At 36.4% G+C, this 19831-nt stretch overlaps 1 protein-coding gene across 6 annotated transcripts in view; it reads left to right on the forward strand.

The window, feature by feature from the left end:
- Window positions 1–19831, forward strand: part of SOX5 (SRY-box transcription factor 5) — a 753263-nt gene that overhangs the window by 712178 nt on the left and 21254 nt on the right. For all 6 annotated transcript variants that reach the window (XM_030804393.1, XM_030804395.1, XM_030804392.1 and 3 more), the window contains one exon: window positions 6811–6956. In XM_030804393.1, the coding sequence (XP_030660253.1) occupies window positions 6811–6956 (146 nt within the window). The remainder of the gene's footprint in view (window positions 1–6810; window positions 6957–19831) is intronic.

Raw genomic sequence — 19831 nt, forward strand, 5'->3', positions numbered from 1 at the left:
TGTAATGCTGATCAATGACCACAAAAATAGAAAAAAAATATTTGTTGAAAATCACTGGAAACAAATATGCCATTACTTTTACTTACAACTCCTATATAAAATAAATATGTAGTAAATAAGAATTTGTTTTGCACTAATATCATCTGTTAAATCCATGAATTTTAATAAACCTGTACCATATGGTCCAGGCTGCTATTGATAAGAAGACAGAAATTATCAACAGACTTTGAATTATCAAGGCAGATACTTTCAACTTGGAATATGCATTTATTTCTTCAACAGATCCTGCCCTGGGCCAAAGGAATAATAGATTGAACTAAAAAATGCTAAGTAGTCCATAGACCACTATGAAAGACAAATGCAAGACAATATGACAATAAAAACATTCACAAGGTTTTGAAGGAACATGTGTAGGAAGTACTAATCTTGTCAAAGAACATGTCTGGGTATCTAAGAGAAGTTCTCACAGAAGGAGTGATGTTTGAATAAATTCACAAACACACCAGAAAGAAAGAGCCTTTCAGCAAAAGAGAAACACTTGGGATACAGGAGTGTGGAGTGAAAGGATGAAGGCCTGTCCTTGGAAAAGGGGGAATGTCGTGTACAGCTTAAACGCAGGACGCGTGAGAGACTGGCAAGAAGGGACACAGGAAAGATAAGCAGAGTTGATATCATGAGGAGACTCTTAGGCCTTGTGAAAGAGTTTGAGACTTATCTCAGAATGATGATTTTCCAGGAACATTAAAGAGCTTCAAAAGTTCCAGTAAAAGCTGCATACTGTGATCTCTTGAAGATTCACAATGCACATTAACATATTCAGGATTTTAAAAATTCATGCAATTAAACCTTTTTAACTTTAATTTTGTATTTCTTACACTTATACATGGAATTATTTTTTCATGGGCTATGACAGATCATTATTTTATGAAATGTTTCTTGAAGCACTAGGGTACCAGAGGAGGGTTTGTAATCAGGGATTTTGACATCAATTTTTTTTAAATATATATAGATAGATATTTTTATGTTTATCTTTAGACAGAGTCTGGCTTTATCACCCAAGCTGAAGTGCAGTGGCAGGTGAACATGGCTCACTGAAGCCTCTACCTCCCAGGCTCAAGCAGTTCTCTGCCTCAGCCCCCCAAGTAGCTGGGACTACAGGCAAGCACCACCACGCTCCACTAGTTTTTTGTATTTTTTTGTAGAGATGGGATTTCACCATGTTGCCCAGGCTGATTTTGAACTCCTGAGATCAAGTGATCTACTCATCTCAGCCTCCCAAAGTGCTGGGATTACAGGCATGTGCCACCATGCCTGGCATTTTTTTGGAAATATTTTCAAATGCTTTATCTGGAAAGAGAATAGACATGAATTCAAAGAGTGTAAGCCTAAAGATAGGAAAACCAGTTAGGAGGCTAGGGCACAGTGAGATATCAGGTGGCTTTCATGAAAGCAGAGGATGGAGAAGCAAATTTGAGAGCTAAGGAAGAAGCGCAACTGTCAGGGCTTGCTTGCCTTGTATCTTTAGAGGGTAGAGGAGAGACCTTAAATTACTCCCCAGGATTGGAAGGCCAACTGACAAGGTCTATGGAATATAGAAAGAGGGGATTGAGGCCATGGAAAGATGATGAATTCTGTGCCAGACATGCTGCATTTCAGGTACTCATGGGACATTCAGGTAGAGAAGCTTAGTCAATAAACAGATAAGTGTATCTGGCAATCTGGAAGGGTTTGAGGCAAGCAGTAGTTATTTTACAGTTCTTGGGATCATTTCTCAATTCTTAGAGATGTGGTAAAGACCAAGGGTGGCATATTGGTTTCCTAGAGCTGCCATTACAAATTACTGTAAACTGGGTGGGGTGAAACAGAAATTTATTCTCTTGCTATTCCGGGGGCTAGAAATCTGAAGTCAAGGTGTCAGCAGGGTTGGTTCCTTCTGGAAGCTCTGAATGAGAACCTGTTCCATGCCTCCATACTGCTGACAGTCCTGGCTCATAGGTCCATAACTCCAATCTCTGCCTGCCTATTCACTTGGCTTTCTCCCCTATTTCTATGGGTCCAATCTCTCTCCTTTTATAAGGAAACCGGTTATTGGATTTAGGGCCCAGCCTAATTTCAGGGTGATCTCACCTTGAGATCCTTAATTACATCTTCAAAGACCTTGTTTTCAAGAGAGGCCAGAGTCACAGATAATTAAGTTTAGAACTTGGATATATCTTTTGGGCAGACACAATTCAACCCATTACAAGTGGTTTTGTATTTTATTTTCTTTCCTTGTATAGCAGCCATTACTACTTTCCTTTTAGAGTTTATCTCCTCCAAAATTAGACTTTCTAGTTTGTCGCTTCTTTTCTGCCTCTGAAAAAATATATAAGGGGCCTTTTTGTTAAGAAAAACAAAAATTTTGAGAATATTTTTGGTAATGGTTAAGAAGAAACACTGAAGCATAAAACATCAAATTGTAGGCCAGGCATGGTGGCACACGCCTGTAATCCTAGCACTTTGGAAGGCCAAGGCGGGAGAATTGTGTGAATCCAGGAGTTCTAGACCAGCCTGGGCAACATAGCAAGACTCCATCTCTACAAAAACTTAAAAAGTAACTGGGGTTAGTAGTGCCCATAGTCCCAGCTACTCGGGAGGCTGAGGCAGAATGATTGCTTGAGCCCAGAAGTTCAAGGTTGCAGTGAGCTATGATCATGCCACTGCACTCCAGCCTGGGTGACACCTTGTTTCAAAAAAAAAAAAAAAATCAAATTATAGTGAATTTAACGAAGTTACAAGAATCTCACAAATTTCTTACATCAATGATTTCTAACCCACATTTTCCAAATCTCATTTGAGATGTTACCTGGAAGTTATATTGACCTTTGCCATCTCATTTTCCTCTTAAGACTGAGGTTCACCAAACCTCTCCTATACTCATGCCCTCCCATCTGATCCTGACTTTGGATGCAATTGTTGCTTGAATCTATAATGAAGGCAGAATAAAATGTATTTATCAGATAACCATTATATGTCTCTTTGGCCTTTATGGTCTGACGCCCATTTAATTGAACCTCTGTGCCAGCCAAGGAATGACATCCCCTCACAGATTTCATCATAATAGTCAAAGCCATGGTAACAAGAGTGCTAAGAGCGAACATATAGGGAAAATGAAAGTGTAAAGAGTAGAGAAAAGAGTCTAACATCTTTTCCTGCTTCTGCAGATACCAAGTGCTATCTCTTCCTTCACATGTGTTATTTCGTCTAATTCTTCCATCAACTTTACCTTCATTTTGTAGTTAAGGGAACTGAAAACTTAGATTGAGCATTAAAATTTGTCAAATATCACACTTACCAAGAACTGGAAATCCCAGATGCAGTTGAATCCAATTTCCAAATTCTACTTATTTTACTATGCCATTTTATAAAGTGACAGTTACTGAGTAGCTTTCATTGACCATTTATTATGATAAAAGACGATATTAACTCACTTAATCTTGACATTTCTGTTATCTGGTGTTATCCCTATTTAACTTATGAGACAATTGCAACTTAGAAAAGTAAAACAACTTGTATAATTTATATACCTAGTAAATGTCAAAGCTAGGATTTTAATTCGGGCTTGCCCAGCTCCAAAACACACGCTTTTTCTAATAATTGGAATCTTGAATCAAAATCTAAGGATTAGGTGAAGTAAGGATCGAAAGATCCCAGGCAGGGATACAAACACAGAGGAGGCAGTGAGGAAAAAGGAACAATGCTAAAATGAGATTCAGTAATGAGAGGATGGTCAATGCTGTCATCCCTCTCAAGAAATGGAAAATGTCCTTTGGATTTATTTAACAACTAAAGACCAATAGCAACAGAAACAAGATTGCATTGAGAACTGGAGAGTAAGGAGGGAATGGGAGATTATGAGATAATGCGTCTTTGAGAAGCTTTACTTCGAAGATAAAAAGAGAAACAATGTTGGAAAGAGGACAAAACAAAGTTAAAGAAGACACTTTATTTGCTTGTTTTTGGAGAAAAGAGAACCTTAAGTATCTACAAGTTGAGGTGGTAGAGATGGTAGACACAATTAGATAGATGATATAAGTGAGAAATAGAATAATAAATGAAGAAGTATAAAAATCTAGAACTCTTATTAGGAGATTTGCCTTGATTGAAAGCAAAGGGACCATTTTTATTGAAACAGGAGGAGCAAAATAGGCATAAATGGAAATAAATTTGAAGCCAGCAGAAGGTAAGCGTGAGGGTAGGGTCAGGAAGGTGAGAGTTCAGTCTTACTGCTCTTTGCAAAATCAGAGGTAAGGCCATTTGCTGAGGGAGATGGAGTCAGCAGGGTTAAGGATTTGGTGACTATGAGGAGAAGAAACTGTAAAGAACCAGCAAACAATCCTATTAAGATTGAATGTTGTCATATATAAATGGTTTTATGATTTAACATAGCAGATACAAATGTTAACATTTCATATAGCATTATAACTAAAACTCAAGAGTCTTTAAAAGCAAGAATGTTTATTTTAAAGTGAACAGTTATTTCTACCTGCACAGAAACACACATCTCAAATTGGAAATAACCATTACAGAACATAGGTCTGTCAGTTACTCCCCCTCATAATAATTTACATTCCTCTTGCATCTATATTAATCATTTTTCCTACACAATGTTATCTTGGCAGTCCCTAAAAAGCATAAAGAATTCATGCTTTTATTCAGTGCCATGTGCCAAGCCATTTCAAATATATTTGTGTTCTGGAGAAGCTAATTAGACTACATAGAAGCTAAATAGACTACAAAAATGTATGATGCCAGGTTGCGTATAAACAGGGGTTAGAGTATAGGAAAATCAGACTGATCCTCTTAAGATATTACTAAATGAACATACACCAAGACCATCACGGTCATGTAAGAGTTGTATTTCTATCTAGAGTAATATTGTTCATGAACAAGTTCAGGAATTATACATTAAGAATGATGTACAGGAGATCCAAATTAGGATGTTGAGGATAATAAAATACAACCATCTTTTACAGTAAATATTAACTCTGAAGATCTGTTCTAGGTTTAGAGTTGTTTTCAATTCACGATTGTGTTTATAATGAGCAGAGATGTTTTGTTCTTTGAATAAGTTCCAATGAATTTAGCTCTGAAAGGCAAAATATATAATCACTCTCAAGCTTCCCTTTCCTATCGCCTACACTGGAACTTTTCTTTCTGCCTCAAGGAGATCAGAGGACCAGGTCTACTCTGCGCATACTAACAGGGGAAAAGGCGTGGATCATTTAGAAACCTGCCAGCACTGAAGTACTACATCAGTTTCTGACATCAGTTTCTTCAATTGAAATGTTTAAGCAGCAAGAAAATATTCTCTGTTTTTTGGCAATCAGCAGATCAGATAGAAGAGTCTAGCACTACAACAAGGATGTGTAATCTGACATGATTAGACAAGGCTCTTAGTACCAGAACATTCATAATTGAGACAAAGAGTATTAATAACACTTTCCTAACACGGCAGTTAGCCATTTTATATTTCCTTTCTTTAATCTTAGTGTTTTTCAACAAATCATGGGATTTAATAGCGTGTTTTGGCAGATTAGAGGATTTATGGCCCAGATGTTTTTTGTTCTAAAAATGGATTAGGGTGTAAAGTTTGCTGGAATCCATGGAACATGTTGAGGCAAGCCGGTCATTTTATGTGTGATTAGTGCCTGCCTTCTGTCTCACAGTCCCTCCATCTGTCACAATTCACCAATGGATCTGGTTAGATTTAGCCTCGTGTCACAAACAAGTCCCTTTTCTGGGCAATTTCATATTACAGATTCATTTTATGCCATTTTATGCCCTAGTTAAAAGATAGGGAGAGAGAAAGATGAGATATTAGCTTTTCTTCAAATATTTGCAAAACAATCTTTTCCCATCAGTATTCTATTCTAATATCATGCAGATCGTCGTACTAATATGCATCAAATAAATAAATGACCAGTGTTAAAAATAAAATTAAGTAAAAATTAGTTTTGGTTGTTACACCTGTTATTTTGAAAAAGCAATATTTTGGTAGTGTGTATTACTAACCATGGACTGTGGAGTTGCATACATAAGCTGATCATTTGGCCATCTTATTAAGAGTGTGAATTAAGTGTGACTATAGTTAAGAGTAGCCACAATTTCTTATCAAACAATTACAGGTGCTTGTTACATTCTGTGCTTGAAATTTAGCCTAACTATTACAAGTTTGCATCAATAGCAAACCACTGCCACCTGTGGTTTATTTCACCATAAATGGATTTTTAGGAAGAAAATACTCTTCCATCAGTTAATAATGATTTATTTATTCTGTATATAACAAACCTAATAGTGCTATACTGACCCTCTTTAGTGGCCTTTCTAATACTAGGAGAGACTCAATAATCATAGTCATAATTATGAATACCTAAATCCTGTGTGAAAATTCAAATGTTCCTTGCAGGAAAAAAAATTAAAAATGGGTTTTATATTTGCACTACAAAATAATATTCGAATAATAACTAAAGAATTTACTTAAAAATTAGATTTTCAACTTCTTTCAAAATAGTTGGAAACAACCATATTTCACTTAGGTATTATATTTTTATTATAGATATTTGAACATATTGGAAACATGTTTATGTATGACTATATGGATCAGTCATTGTCAATTATTCACTCATTCGTTTTAGATAAATTCCATGGAGAAACCATTATAGGCCAGACACTAGCTATTACCAAGAAAAGCGATTTTTATGGTTAAACAAACACTAGCCTAGACATGCTTTTATACAAAAGATATCCTTTGATCTGTCTCATGTTCAGGTTACTTAAATGACCATGATGCTGTCACCAAGGCAATCCAAGAAGCTCGGCAAATGAAGGAGCAACTTCGACGGGAACAACAGGTGCTTGATGGGAAGGTGGCTGTTGTGAATAGTCTGGGTCTCAATAACTGCCGAACAGAAAAGGTCAGTTCATAAAATAACTTTCTAGAAATACTTAAATTGCCTAATGCTTTTTTTAAAAAAAAATTTATTTCCATCTTCTTATCATCCTCAAAATGGTTCTCTGTCCCTTTTCTCCCTCCATTAATATAGAAGGCCTCATCGCCATCCTAATCAAAGCCATCTGGAAATAGAGTTATAATTCTCCTGATCCATCTCCAAACCTTATTGACAATGAATATCCCCTTTGACACCACCAGCTTGTATTAAAACAAAATGGCATTTGAAATATCTGAGTCTGACTAAAAGTTTTGCTTTTCAGAGATGCTTAACTTGTATTTGGGGATGAGCTGGATTTGAAATGCTGAATCTTCTTTAATCAGCATAAGCTTGGATGATATCCATGCTCATATTCTAAGTATTTAGGATCCTGAGCTTGTCATAATATGTTTCCAGTGCAAAACACTGTCAAGTGTTAGATGAGTTCACAACTGTAAATTTTTACTTTATCATAAAACAAAATGTACTTATTAAAATCTTTGACGTTTGTATTATAACTAAGGCCAGTGAAACTTCTGAATTTGAGAGACAATGATTTCAAGCCCTTTTGTCTAAGCCTACATGGTATTTTATTTAGAAAAATATTATAAGTTGTAAAATCCTCAGAATTATGTACTTTTGGAATATTTGATATGTTTTGAACTGAAATTTTAAAATGTTACCCAGTCCTCTTTACAGAATCCTCTAGATAAACAGATCCAGTAGATAAGAGAAAAAATGATCAGCTACTTAGCAATAACTGGAAAGTTAATCAAAATGGGAAGCTTGTGAGTCAAACAGAATTGTCCAGAATGAGCAGATTGCTAATTTGGATAGCTTTCTAGTTTCCCAGGTTTTATGTGGAGTTTGATGTATAATCACTAAGAAGCTGGCAATCTGCATAGTGAAGGTGAAATGTATGGGTGATCCTGCCACAACTGCTCTTTCCCTGGTCCTAATATGGTAAAAATTAAGGATGGAGAAACGATTTCAATTCTATTGTGTGTCCAGGGGAGAGAGCAAAGGATAGATCAGTATATATCCCTTGCAGTGTTACAACATAAGACATATGACATTGGTGTCCTGAGAAGGGCACATTTTTATAGCTAAGCACCAAAAGGAAGGGGGAAAGCAAAGTGACAGTTCTAAAAAGGAATGATAGCAAGCATAAAGGGATTTATATTCAAATATTTAAACATTCTTGAAAGGATGCTTGAACAGAAATTCCTTTTCTCTGCTCCCCACGTAGAAATGAGTTTAACACTCAGCCAGATGCTAATGCAAAGTGACTCAAGCTATTCCTCGCAAGCATAGCTAAATTGCCGTTATTTGTTAAGCGCATTGAATTCAGCTGTGGATACAGCAGTTGGTTGCATTCAGCAAGCATCTGTACCCTTTTTTTTGTTTGTTTTTAATCCTCCAAAGCAGAGACAACTCTACCTATCTCCCCCTTCTCTTCCCCAGTGCTGGCTGGGAATTGTCAAGTGACAACCGACCAAATCCTTTTGGACAGGAAGCCTTCATCCTGAGTTCTGTATACTTGCAAAGCAGGCCTTGTGATTGGATCAGGGAGCCCATTAAAAGTACTTTGATGGTATGGAAATTCATCTTCATGAAGCTCCTAGGCCCCTAAGCAGCGTGCTGTTTAGCTGTGGTTACAGATCAGTCATTCACATTGGAGGGCAATAATTGCGCTGACGGCTTGTAAGGCAGTGGAAGTACATAAAATAATCCTAGGCCTTCCACCATGGCACTGTGAGTTAATCTTCTCTAATACAGATCAGCTGTTGTTCTAACACATGACTTTATGCTGGCTTCAGTGACTCTGCACAGCCTTTTGATTAAGTAACAGGAATGGAACCATCTGCATTCACTTTATTCCATACTTGTCCATTGTTAGGGGACCTTATTGCCACTTCTCGTTCCATCTCCACAGTCATACTTTATTTCTCTGATTAGCACCTCCTACTTGGGTTGCAGGAGTGAGTTGCCTCTGTTCATAGCTACTCCTTCAATTTTCGTTTCTCTTTTGTACAGTTATAACAACTTTAAAAAAATCTATTTTTGAAATAATACCTGCCAAAACCTGTTGGACAGTTAAGATGTCTCTGTTCTCAAGAAGATCATCATTCCTGAATCTCTTCATCATGTACTTTCAACGCAGTTGAGTTACATCGTGAACCACAGTCTTATAATTTAGCAGTTTTTAGGTGAAAAACTTAAATTATGAAAATGAAGTAGTTTCATTATTGTAGTAGTATGACAAACTCTTGCAATGTAAAAGGAAACCTCAATCAATGGATCTGAATTATCTCATCCCTTATGTTACCCTGACACCTGAAAATGAAATTGAGATTATTGAAACTCTTTGAAGCAGGTATTACTCTAGTTTTTGGTTGACTTTTCCTGCTGAAATAACTTGGGTGTCATTTCCAGAATATTAATGATCAATCTGTGTCTGCGTACATCATGAAAATGAGACAAGAATGTCACACTTACATCTTTTAATTAGCAATTATTCAACATCAGCACATGCTATGTATTAGAGACTGTGGTATGTACTGGAGATATTATATTAAACCAGAAAATATGAGTTCTGCCTTTATAGAGCTTACAGTTTGGATCAAATTATTATTTGACTGCTACTCATTACATATTTGTGTGTGTGAGCCCACCTATAGGAATTGAATAAAGACCCCATATTGCTTAGCATGTCAAATCAGTTATATACTTGAGTTGACAAAAGTAGATATGTTTTCTCTCACATAAACCACATATCTATGCATATTGTGTTATTTTTCTAATACTTATCTTTTTATTAGAGTTTTGTAATCACTCAATATTATCTATGGCCAATAAATATGTGGATTAGTAATTGGTTTGAAATTTTGCCATAGAGTTTAGTGAAAGACATAAAAAATATATGATAAATTCCTCTTACATTTTGCACTATCATCTCACATCACTTGAATCCCAAAAGAAGGGCATTTTTTTCTGTCCAAAGCAATACTCCCGGCCAGGCACAGTGACTCAAACGCCTGTAATCCCAGCACTTTGGGAGGCTGAGGCGGGTGGATCGTGAGGTCAGGAGCTCGAGACCAGCCTGGCCAACATGGTGAAACCTCGTCTCTACTAAAGATACAAAAAGTTACCCTGGTGTGGTGGTGCACGCCTGTAATCCCAGCTACTCAGGAGGCCGAGGCAGGAGAATAGCTTGAACCTGGAGGCGAAGGTTGCAGTGAGCCGAGATCGCGCCATTGCACTCCAGCCTGGGCGACGGGGTGAGACTCCATCTCAAATAATAATAATAATAATAATAATAATAATAATAATAATCCTAACTCCCTAAACCCAGAAAATATGTGTAAGGTAAGGAGTGAGAGAGATAAAGCAGAAAGAAAGAAGGAAAGGAACTGGGAGAAAGGAAAAAAAGAAAAGAAGTTCAGCCTGGTGCTTTACATCAACAGAAAAGATATCATGACCTGAGCTCCAGATGATTGAAATCTTGTGGTGGAGATCTGCTTTCTTGGGTACACAGCCTTATACACATTAACTTTTCTTCATATCTCAAATAGCCAGCCACGTGGTTATCCCAGCTAGAAGGTCTTCTTTCTGAAGAGCTGTAATTGGACAGTGAAAACGATTAGAGGTGTGAAGATAGGGACTGGTGATTTCTCAGTGATATGTACCAAAACACATCGTGAAGGGCATTTTTACCGAAACACATTTGAATGGAAGACTTCTAAGGGATTTTTTTTTAACTTCTTTACTTTTCCTGGAAGTGTTTCATCATACCCGAGAACTGTGTGTGTCAGGCTTCTTGGAAACCCTGGAACACAGTGTTATTTATAATTGTCATCTCTCGTTAATTGTAGACTGATTGTATATTCAAATAATGTTATCTTTTGCCACACAGCTTTGTAACAGATTAGTGTTGTGGTTGAAAAAGTGAGCTTCTCAGGTATGAAGGAACAGAAAGAAGCCTCTCATATTTTGTTTTGTAAAAAACACACTTTGCTTCATTATCACCCAGATGGCACAACTTTGTTCATAGAGTCAAGTACAGATTCCTGAGCTTGTGTTTGAAAGTATCCATATTAATAAGAGATTATAAAAAAGCTCAGTTTTTGTTGTCCTGATCCCACCAGACAGTGTTAATACAATAGAGACCCAGTGCACTCAGCCGAAATGAGAAATAGACCAGAAGCTTTTCCGTTTGTGTCACTCACTCCATATGTAGTTATCCTGGGAAGACTGTGCCTATACTGTCATAGCTGTTAGGAATGAGTTTCACTACATGTATCAGGAAACCTGAATATGGTAGCTTAGATAGTGATTCACGGCCGGGCACGGTGGCTCACGCCTGTCATCCCAACACTTTGGGAGGCCGAGGCAGGCGGATCACCTGAGGTCGGGAGTTTGAGACCAGCCTGACCAACATGGAGAAACCCCGTCTGTACTAAAAAATACAAAATTAGCCAGGCATGGTGGCGCATGCCTGTAATCCCAGCTACTCAAGAGGCTGAGGCAGGAGAATCACTTGAACCTGGGAGGCGGAGGTTGCGGTGAGCCAAGATCACGCCGTTGCACTCCAGCCTGGGCGACAAAAGCAGAACTCTGTCTCAAAAAAATAAAAAAAAGTGATTCATTTTTATCACGTAATGAAGTTCAGGAGTAGGAGGTGGAGGGCATGAGTTCATCAACTTGATATCGGAGTTGAAATCTGTGATTCTCTTGTCTTTTCCCTTTGGGTCACAAAATGGTTGCTGCACCTACAGCTATCCCATCCCCACGAAGGCAGGCAGATTGAGGAAGGAGAAGTCATTTTCTCTTTGCTAACTTCAGTCTTCATTCATACGGGGGTATTTCATTCCTCTTCTCAAGCTGACTTCCACAAACATCTCATTGACTAGAACTGGGTTATAGGAACATCTTTAAGACCATTACTGGCCAAAGGAAAAGAGACTGCTTTAAATTGATCATGAATTATTTTTTACCACTACATTAGAGAGCTAATCCTGTCTTCTCTGAGATCAGGGGATATCTTCAGATCAAAGATAATGTTAGCTGGGAAGAAAAGGTCAATGGCTACTGGGTAGGAAAAGGCGATTGTCAGCCACAGGCATATTATAAAAATGATATCAAAGCTCTCAAATATTTCCTTCATGAAACTGGTTTGTTTTGTTTGTTTTATAATTGTTACCATCTATCTATCTTTTGCCCTTCCACTATTACATGTCCGGGGTCTTTCTTTTTTTTTTTTTTTTTTGAGGCGGAGTCTTGCTCTGTCACCCAGGCTGGTGTGCAATGGCGCGATCCTGGTCACTGCAAGCTCCGCCTCCAGGGTTCAAGCGATTCCTCTGCCTCAGCCTCGCTAGTAGCTGGGACTACAGGCGTGTGCCACCCACCACGCCTGGCTAATTTTTTGTATTTTCAGTAGAGGCAAGGTTTCACCATGGTCGCCAGGATGGTCTCAATCTCCTGACCTCATGATCCGCCCGCCTTGGCCTTCCAAAGCGCTGGGATGACAGGCGTGAGCCAATGTGCCTGGCCCATGTCCAGGGTTCTTATACCTTGTCTGGGGTTCACAAAGAATTAAATGACACACAAGCATGTGCACAAGAAGATGTTGCTTGATAACAGGTTACATCTGTAAAAGTATATTCACATACACACCGTATACATGTGAAGACCAACTTCTGTATTGCTTTTCTTATGTAAAACAGATGTCACTTACAAAAATAAGCATGCATATATGTGCATATACCTCTTAAGGTAGAGAATTTATTCACTGAACATTAATTGCCTACAGTGTACCTGGAATATAAACATATAATGCATGCTATGAATTCATCTGTCATTATAAATCATAGCTGGAAAAATGTCTTTTTCGGCTGAGCTTTAGTGAAAATTCTTTGTAATTTTCTGTCAAATAAGATGGAAATTTGATAAATAACATGTATATTTTAATTAAGAATTTACTCAATAATGACATAGTTTCATTTTTGAGCCTTTCTGAGTCATATTCATAAGAAGCCTTGCCACAGACTATATAGGCTGATTGTAAACAAAGGTTAATTTTATTTGTCTGGCACTTGGAAACTCGTCCATTACAACCACCTCTTTCCTGCCATTTTCAACCCTTTTCTTTCCCTTCAACAGAGTGCCAAACATGAAATGACAGTGACCAATGTTGACTTAATGTGGATGTTTAATAATGAAAAAAAGTGTTGTCATTCCCAGCATTAGTTACAAATGGCAGTAAGTGTATCGGATGGCAGCCCTGTAATAATTTTACATCCATCATTCTTTCCTGATGCTTCGCTGGCCATCTGATGGATGGGGCCAGCAGTGTTAACTCTTCAGAAACTGACACAGTGTATGCAGTTCAGCATTACGTAACACATGCTCCTTCCCTTAGATAAGGAGAAGGCCTGTGAGGAATTGTGAATTACAGGTTTTGCTTTTAAAAAGTGAATATGAAGGAACTCATGCCTCTCCAGTCAGTGGAAGTTGCTTCAAATAATGATTTATGGATGGGTTTTATAAATGTTGCCTTTAGCTAAAATGAATTATAAAAGTCAAATTAGAAATAGATATTTCAATAGCTAGAGAAAAATTATATAAAGGAAGTAGGCATGTTAGGTAAATCCTTCTGGAGGAAAATAAGATAGACCTTTGCAACAGTGTGGTAAAGCAGATTTTACTAGGGGTGCGTGTGTTTTTAAAAAAATGTTCCCAATGTTTTAAATCCTCTGGTTAGAATGTGCCTAAGAACAAATTAAAATAACGCAAGTGATTGATATTTTCTCTTTTTAAAGTGAGCATATATTATTTTTTAATCTCTACGTTTACATGTAATTATTTATTTGGTGACTTTAATTAAAAGATACACAAAACCCGAAGTTGAATATTTGCCTTCTTATTATCAGAGTCTCTCTACTCTGCAAATTTATATGAAATGAAAGGGAAACGGCTTTCTAGGCAACTGATTATTAGAAAATCTAGACCAGCTTTTTATGTGCAAGTTGGCATTTGATCCTTAGGTTTTCTTTTCTTTTGTTTTTCATTCATAAAACCTTCTTAATTCTGAGTATCTTAGCTAGGGAACACTTCTTATGGGACAGGAGGGGAGAGGAAAACCCCTTAGCGAATATTATCAGCACAGAGCAGCCAGTTTTCAAAGACCATGACAAAAAGGCAAATAGGTATTATGTCATCACCATCCATCACTCTATATGTCAGCCTTTCAATAATTCCAATCGACATTCTCGACAGGCTGATGCAAGTTAAAGGGGCTGTTTGTTTTTAGAAATTGAGTATAGGCTGTCTATAGCCTTTTGTTCTAGACGGTTTTCTTCTGTGTCTTTTCATTTCTTTCTCTTTATTTCTTTTCTTTTTGGGGGTATTTAATTGAAATACATGCCGAGTTTGCAGACTGCAAAGATCAGAGCTGTTTTCGTCCAGCAGTGGTAACTATGCATTAAACATTTTGATTTGTTTGAGCTTGAAGTTTAGTCCTTTTTTGCCATTTGCTTCATGGAGTTTGTGTATATTTACAGCCTCTGCATTTAATGGCCACATGCCTTATTTTCACAGATGGCCAGTGGAAGACTTTTTCTTTCTCTTAGTATAGCCTGCTTTCAGTTTTGCTACATTTGTCACAGTGCCACTACTTGCAGCTAGCAAGTGCCCACGCTTGGTGGGGAGCAATTATGGTGTGAGTTTTTAAGGAGCTTTTTAAAGGTTTTTTTTTTTTCCAGTAAACTTTTTATGGTTTAATTTTCTAGCCTAGAAAAGCTGTGCATGTTTTCAAACAGAGAGTCTTGTGTTCTTTACATCATTCTGGTAGAGGGGTTAGTGTAGGATGGTCCAATAAAATGAGACTCATAGGGCATGCCAAATTGGGCTTTCAGAGAGACACCCACAGGCCTCTCTGATGATTGAAATTGTCTATTTGTTTAGGGATTCGAGGATCTGCTCACAATAGTACTTCTGAAAAAATAAGTTTGAAAACACCATGTATAGAATCATGTTGATATTTTTTAAAGTATATTTCCATAATGCATAGATAAAAGACTAAAAGAATACACAACAAAATGGCAACAATGGTTATGCCAAGGTTATGGGGTTGTAAATTTTCAAATGTATTTCCGCATTTCTGAATTTTCTGATTTTCAATAAGTAAAGTAAGGCTCACTTTTGTTGTTGGGCCAGAACTGCTCTTTATAAAAGCCTAGCCTATCAAAGAGAGGTCTTTCTTTTCCCCCTTGATTCTTTCCTTCTCCTCAAGATCAAACAGCTGCCCTCAAGACACTTACAATGAAGACACTGAAATAATTAAGGAGAAGTTTGTTTTGCAGTTACCCTCTATGTTTAGTAGATAGATTCTTTATTATGTTTATGGCAAGCTATTTTACCAATATGGATTTAAAACTATTATGAAAATAGGAGGAATATCGCATTTATTTAACGGGTCTCATTTAATCTTTCCAATCACATCTCTTCTTCTCCTCTTTTACAAATAAAAAATACTTGCTTATGCCTGTCATAGGAGTATAACAGCTATTGATATTTATTTTGTACCTTAACATTTTCTCATGGCTTTCCCTTCATATCTTGTTCTCACTCTGTAATGTAAATAGAACAGTATTCTTTGTTTAAAAAAAAAATTTTAACTCGAGATTTGAGAAGAATAGAGGAATTCAAGTGGCAGATGAGTCTTTAAATTGAAGTCTTACAGCTCAAAGCCCAGTCTCTTTTCTAATGGAATATGGAAAGGGAATTCCAGAAAGTAACCCAGTTCCTGTTCAATTCGCTTATGCCCCAGCATTGGTCATGTGTAGTCCTCAGCACATTTTTGAGACTTGATCAAAAAAATTTTCTTTAAGCAATTGCCATCTCCACAATCTGCACATCTGTTTTCCAATTCTTAATTTTTCCTGTTTTTGCTCCTTCCTTCGTTCTTCCTGTCTTCACTGTGCACCAAACCCCATCACTGGAGAAAGAGCCAAGAAAGCAAAAACAATATACTCAATCCTAGTTACTTTGTTTCTCCTAGCAGCTCTGATAAAACAAGTGATGAAGTTTCAGCTATTCATTAAAAGGAGATTTAAAATATCTATTCTAATATATATATTTTTCTCTTTCTGTATTTAAAACTACCATGGATAGTTGAAAAGAGAACTATAACCCTGATGTGCCTGTTTCTATTGTCAGACCCAGCATTTCTGAACCAAGCGATGACTCTTTAAAATGGTCAGATTATATTTATTTAACTGAAGTAACTACTGGCTACTGATGCTACATTTGTAAGAATCCTGACAGTTTTATGGCTTTTATTCCATGAAAAGGAAAATTTGAAGAAAGTAATCCTATATGTTTCTGTAGCTCAGTAACCGAGTTACCCATTGTTTATAGAATAATTATCATCAGACAACATTCCACTTTTGTGTTTACATTTGTGTAGCCCTCCCACGGACTGGACATCCTGTGTAGGTTGCAAATTGTATTATTTTTCTTAGTTGGCCTCCTGATTTTCTCACATTAACCCCTCTGATTTGACTCAGTATGTATAACACGTCTGTCTGCCACGGTTTGGAAGAAACACAACCTTTTCTTTAGATATTGGCTGAAGCCTGACCATATATAAAGACATTTAAAATCCTAGGTTTTGTTTTTTTCCCCTCCTGCCTCCCTTCTTCCACATGTACACACCATAAGCACCATGATAACAAAGAAGCAAGGGCCCATATTTTACTGTGATAGTATTCCTGCGTAAAGTTCTTGGTGAATTATTTGTTTTCTATACATTCTTTTGAGTAGCTGTTCTGTACATTACACATCCGGGCCATAGGGATTTTTTCCTCCCTGTGGCAGTGGTTTTCTATTTTAAGGACTAAATTCGTAATGTTGAATGGGGATGTGTAAGTGTGTCTTTAACAAAGTACCTGAATTTGTAAGTGTAATTACTGCTGGACAGTCTCTTCACAAAATATGTCTGAAAAGCAATCAGATTTTTGTTTTTTTCATAATTTGAAATGTCTTCCTTGAATCTGAGAAAAGAATTATGGAATTATTGATTACAAAACCATAGCTTTAAGTGTTGAAACTTATTAATGACTTTTGAGAAAATTATCTTTTATGAATAGAGAAAGTACAAAAATATGACAAATTACACAAGAACCTGAAAAAGAGACTTCAGTGGAGTGGAAAGAAAATATCAGCAATAGTTGTCTTTAAATATCTTGCACATCTCCATGTTTAAAAAGAATCAAAGCCTGTTTTCTGTGAGATATGTGTCAAAATAGTTTTGTTATATTGAGTTCAGTCAAGTAGGACATAAAATCATAGAATTGAAGGTTTGAAAGAAAATGAAAAGGGCCTATCATTCAACCTTGAATTGCCTCTTCAGTATCTGTAATATGCTAGGCAGGTAGTCATATGTCCACCACTTGAAAATCTCTGGGAAGGTGGAAATTTCTTCCATCCTGAGACAGCCCATTCAACGGATAGGCAGCTCTGACTATTAGATCACTCTTCCTTCACTGGTTCATTATCTTTCACCTGATAACTTACAATCTTTGATCAGTGTTCTGTCTCCTAACTACATATGGCCAAACTCTATCTCTGTTTCACAAACAACAGCTGTTTATTCTTTTTAAACGTGGAGGTTCTTAAGATATTTTATTTAAAGACAATGATTGTTGATTTTTTCTTCCTACTCTACTCAAACCTTTTTTTTCAGGATCCTGTGTGATTTCTTCATTATGACAACAAGGTTTAATAGATAGGAGGATGCTCAAAAACTGAGTTACACTGAGTTAAGTCCAAATAATTATTATCATTGAGTTTCCCTGGTCTGCATTCCAACACCTATTAAAAAAGAAAATGAGGCCATTATAACATTATTTTATTGAATCCATACCAGCTTCCTGTCATTATCACAGCCTCTATCAAGTGCTATGAACTAATCTTTATAGGTAGTCCCATCTTTTCTGGAGTAGACATTAAGTGCTAAAGTCATATTTCCTCAAATTTCTCTCTTTCTTCATAAAAATCAAAATTAGATATTTGTCATCAGTTTTGAAATATTATTCCCATCTTAAAATCACTTCTTTGAAAATCGTTAATAAGGATTCATCAGTATTATCATTTTAATCTCTTGAAAAGTTATTCACCTGGACCAAAACTCTCAAATTTCTACACAGTGTGTTTCTTCTGAACCATCTTCGACTTTGTAGTACTTCTTAAGAAAAACTTGATCTCTTAATACATTTCACTTGATCAAATTGCCTGATGAAACTAACCTGCTAAGAAGTTGAGTCAGAATTATACAAGCAACTTTTCATGAAGCTAGCTACCAAATTTTACAAAAGGAAATTCGATTCTGGAACCAAATTATGGGTTTTAATTCATGAGGGAATTCAGAAAGGGAAAAAAAAAATCAGTATTAGATAAGGCAGATTTTGTGGATGCCTAGACCAGAGGATGTGTATGGACCTTGCCATCCCCTTAGTTCATATATCACTATAATTCTCAATGGAGAAAATGAATAGAAAAATTTTCTTCAAGGATTATTAAATTCCAGAGTACCAAAGGGTCTATGGATATTCTAATGGATAAATTCATACTTGATGGATGTAACATTAGTGACAGATCTCTTCAACATGTAATTTTGTTAGAGTTAGAGGAAAGTGTGTATTTGTGTGTGTATGTGTGTGCACACATATATAGTTTATATATCATTTATACATAACTTACAAGAAAGCGTTTTCTCCCATTTTCGGTGTTATATTATGTGGGTAGATGGTTATTTTCTAAAAAAAATTGAGATATTAATAAGCAAGAATGAAACGAGAGGTTAAAGAGTGGACATGTGCCTTATTTCTTTATACTTAAGCTGATGAAAAAAATCTCCAACTGATAAATCGTTATGACATTATAAATAATCTTTCATCTTCTTTGGTGGCCTGTGAGGTTCACATAATTGGAAGGTTTTTTGTTTCTTCTTTCTTCTCATGTCATTAATATAGTAGGAGACCATAAAGAAGTGCAACCAGAAGGGGTTTAACTGTTACCGAGTCAACATTTGACAGTCACACTCTATTCTGTCATTTCATGCATGTGCTTTTTATGACTTTTATAGCTTTGTGAGCTTTATTTCAGGGATGTCCATTATGATAGCTGATCCACAGCCCATCTCTTTGTATATGTGTGTCTGGTAGAGAGCAAAGCTCATCACTTAGCTGAATCCCAGTTTCAGGGAGTAATAGATGACTTATCTACTCATGCACTGGTTAATTTAGGATTAGGTAACTAAGGAAATATCTACCTCTAAAGTACAGTTTTTGTGTTCTTTTGTTTTGACTGCTCTGTAAAATATCAACATAGGATGCCTATTAGAACCTTTGCAAAAATAGTGAATTTTCAGGGTTTTTTTTTAAGTCAAAATAATGGAGCAGGGAAAATTTTTCAGTTTAAATATGTACTAGACTTACAGTCTGGAACTGTAACTCATCATGCCTGAGTATGAAATTGAAATAAAAAACAATGATTGAATATATTGTGGTAAATGATAGACAAAAGAGGAGAAAATTTTGACAATATTTAGAGTCGTTACCAAAATTCCCTGTTTTAATGCATATTTGGTTATACAGAATAGAGTTTATAATCATAACAGGCTACTTAATACTGAAATTTAACTATTTCTGTAATTCTTACTTGTTAGATTCCCTGTCTTTTCAATTTTCCCCACTGACATTTTAAAAATAATATTAAAAGTATATCTATATTAAAATTTTCAAACTAATGAGAATCTAACACATGTTTAACTATCATTTTACAAATTAGGATTCTGG

This window comes from Nomascus leucogenys, chromosome 23, assembly GCF_006542625.1.
Source record: "Nomascus leucogenys isolate Asia chromosome 23, Asia_NLE_v1, whole genome shotgun sequence".
Taxonomy (NCBI): Eukaryota; Metazoa; Chordata; class Mammalia; order Primates; family Hylobatidae; genus Nomascus; species Nomascus leucogenys.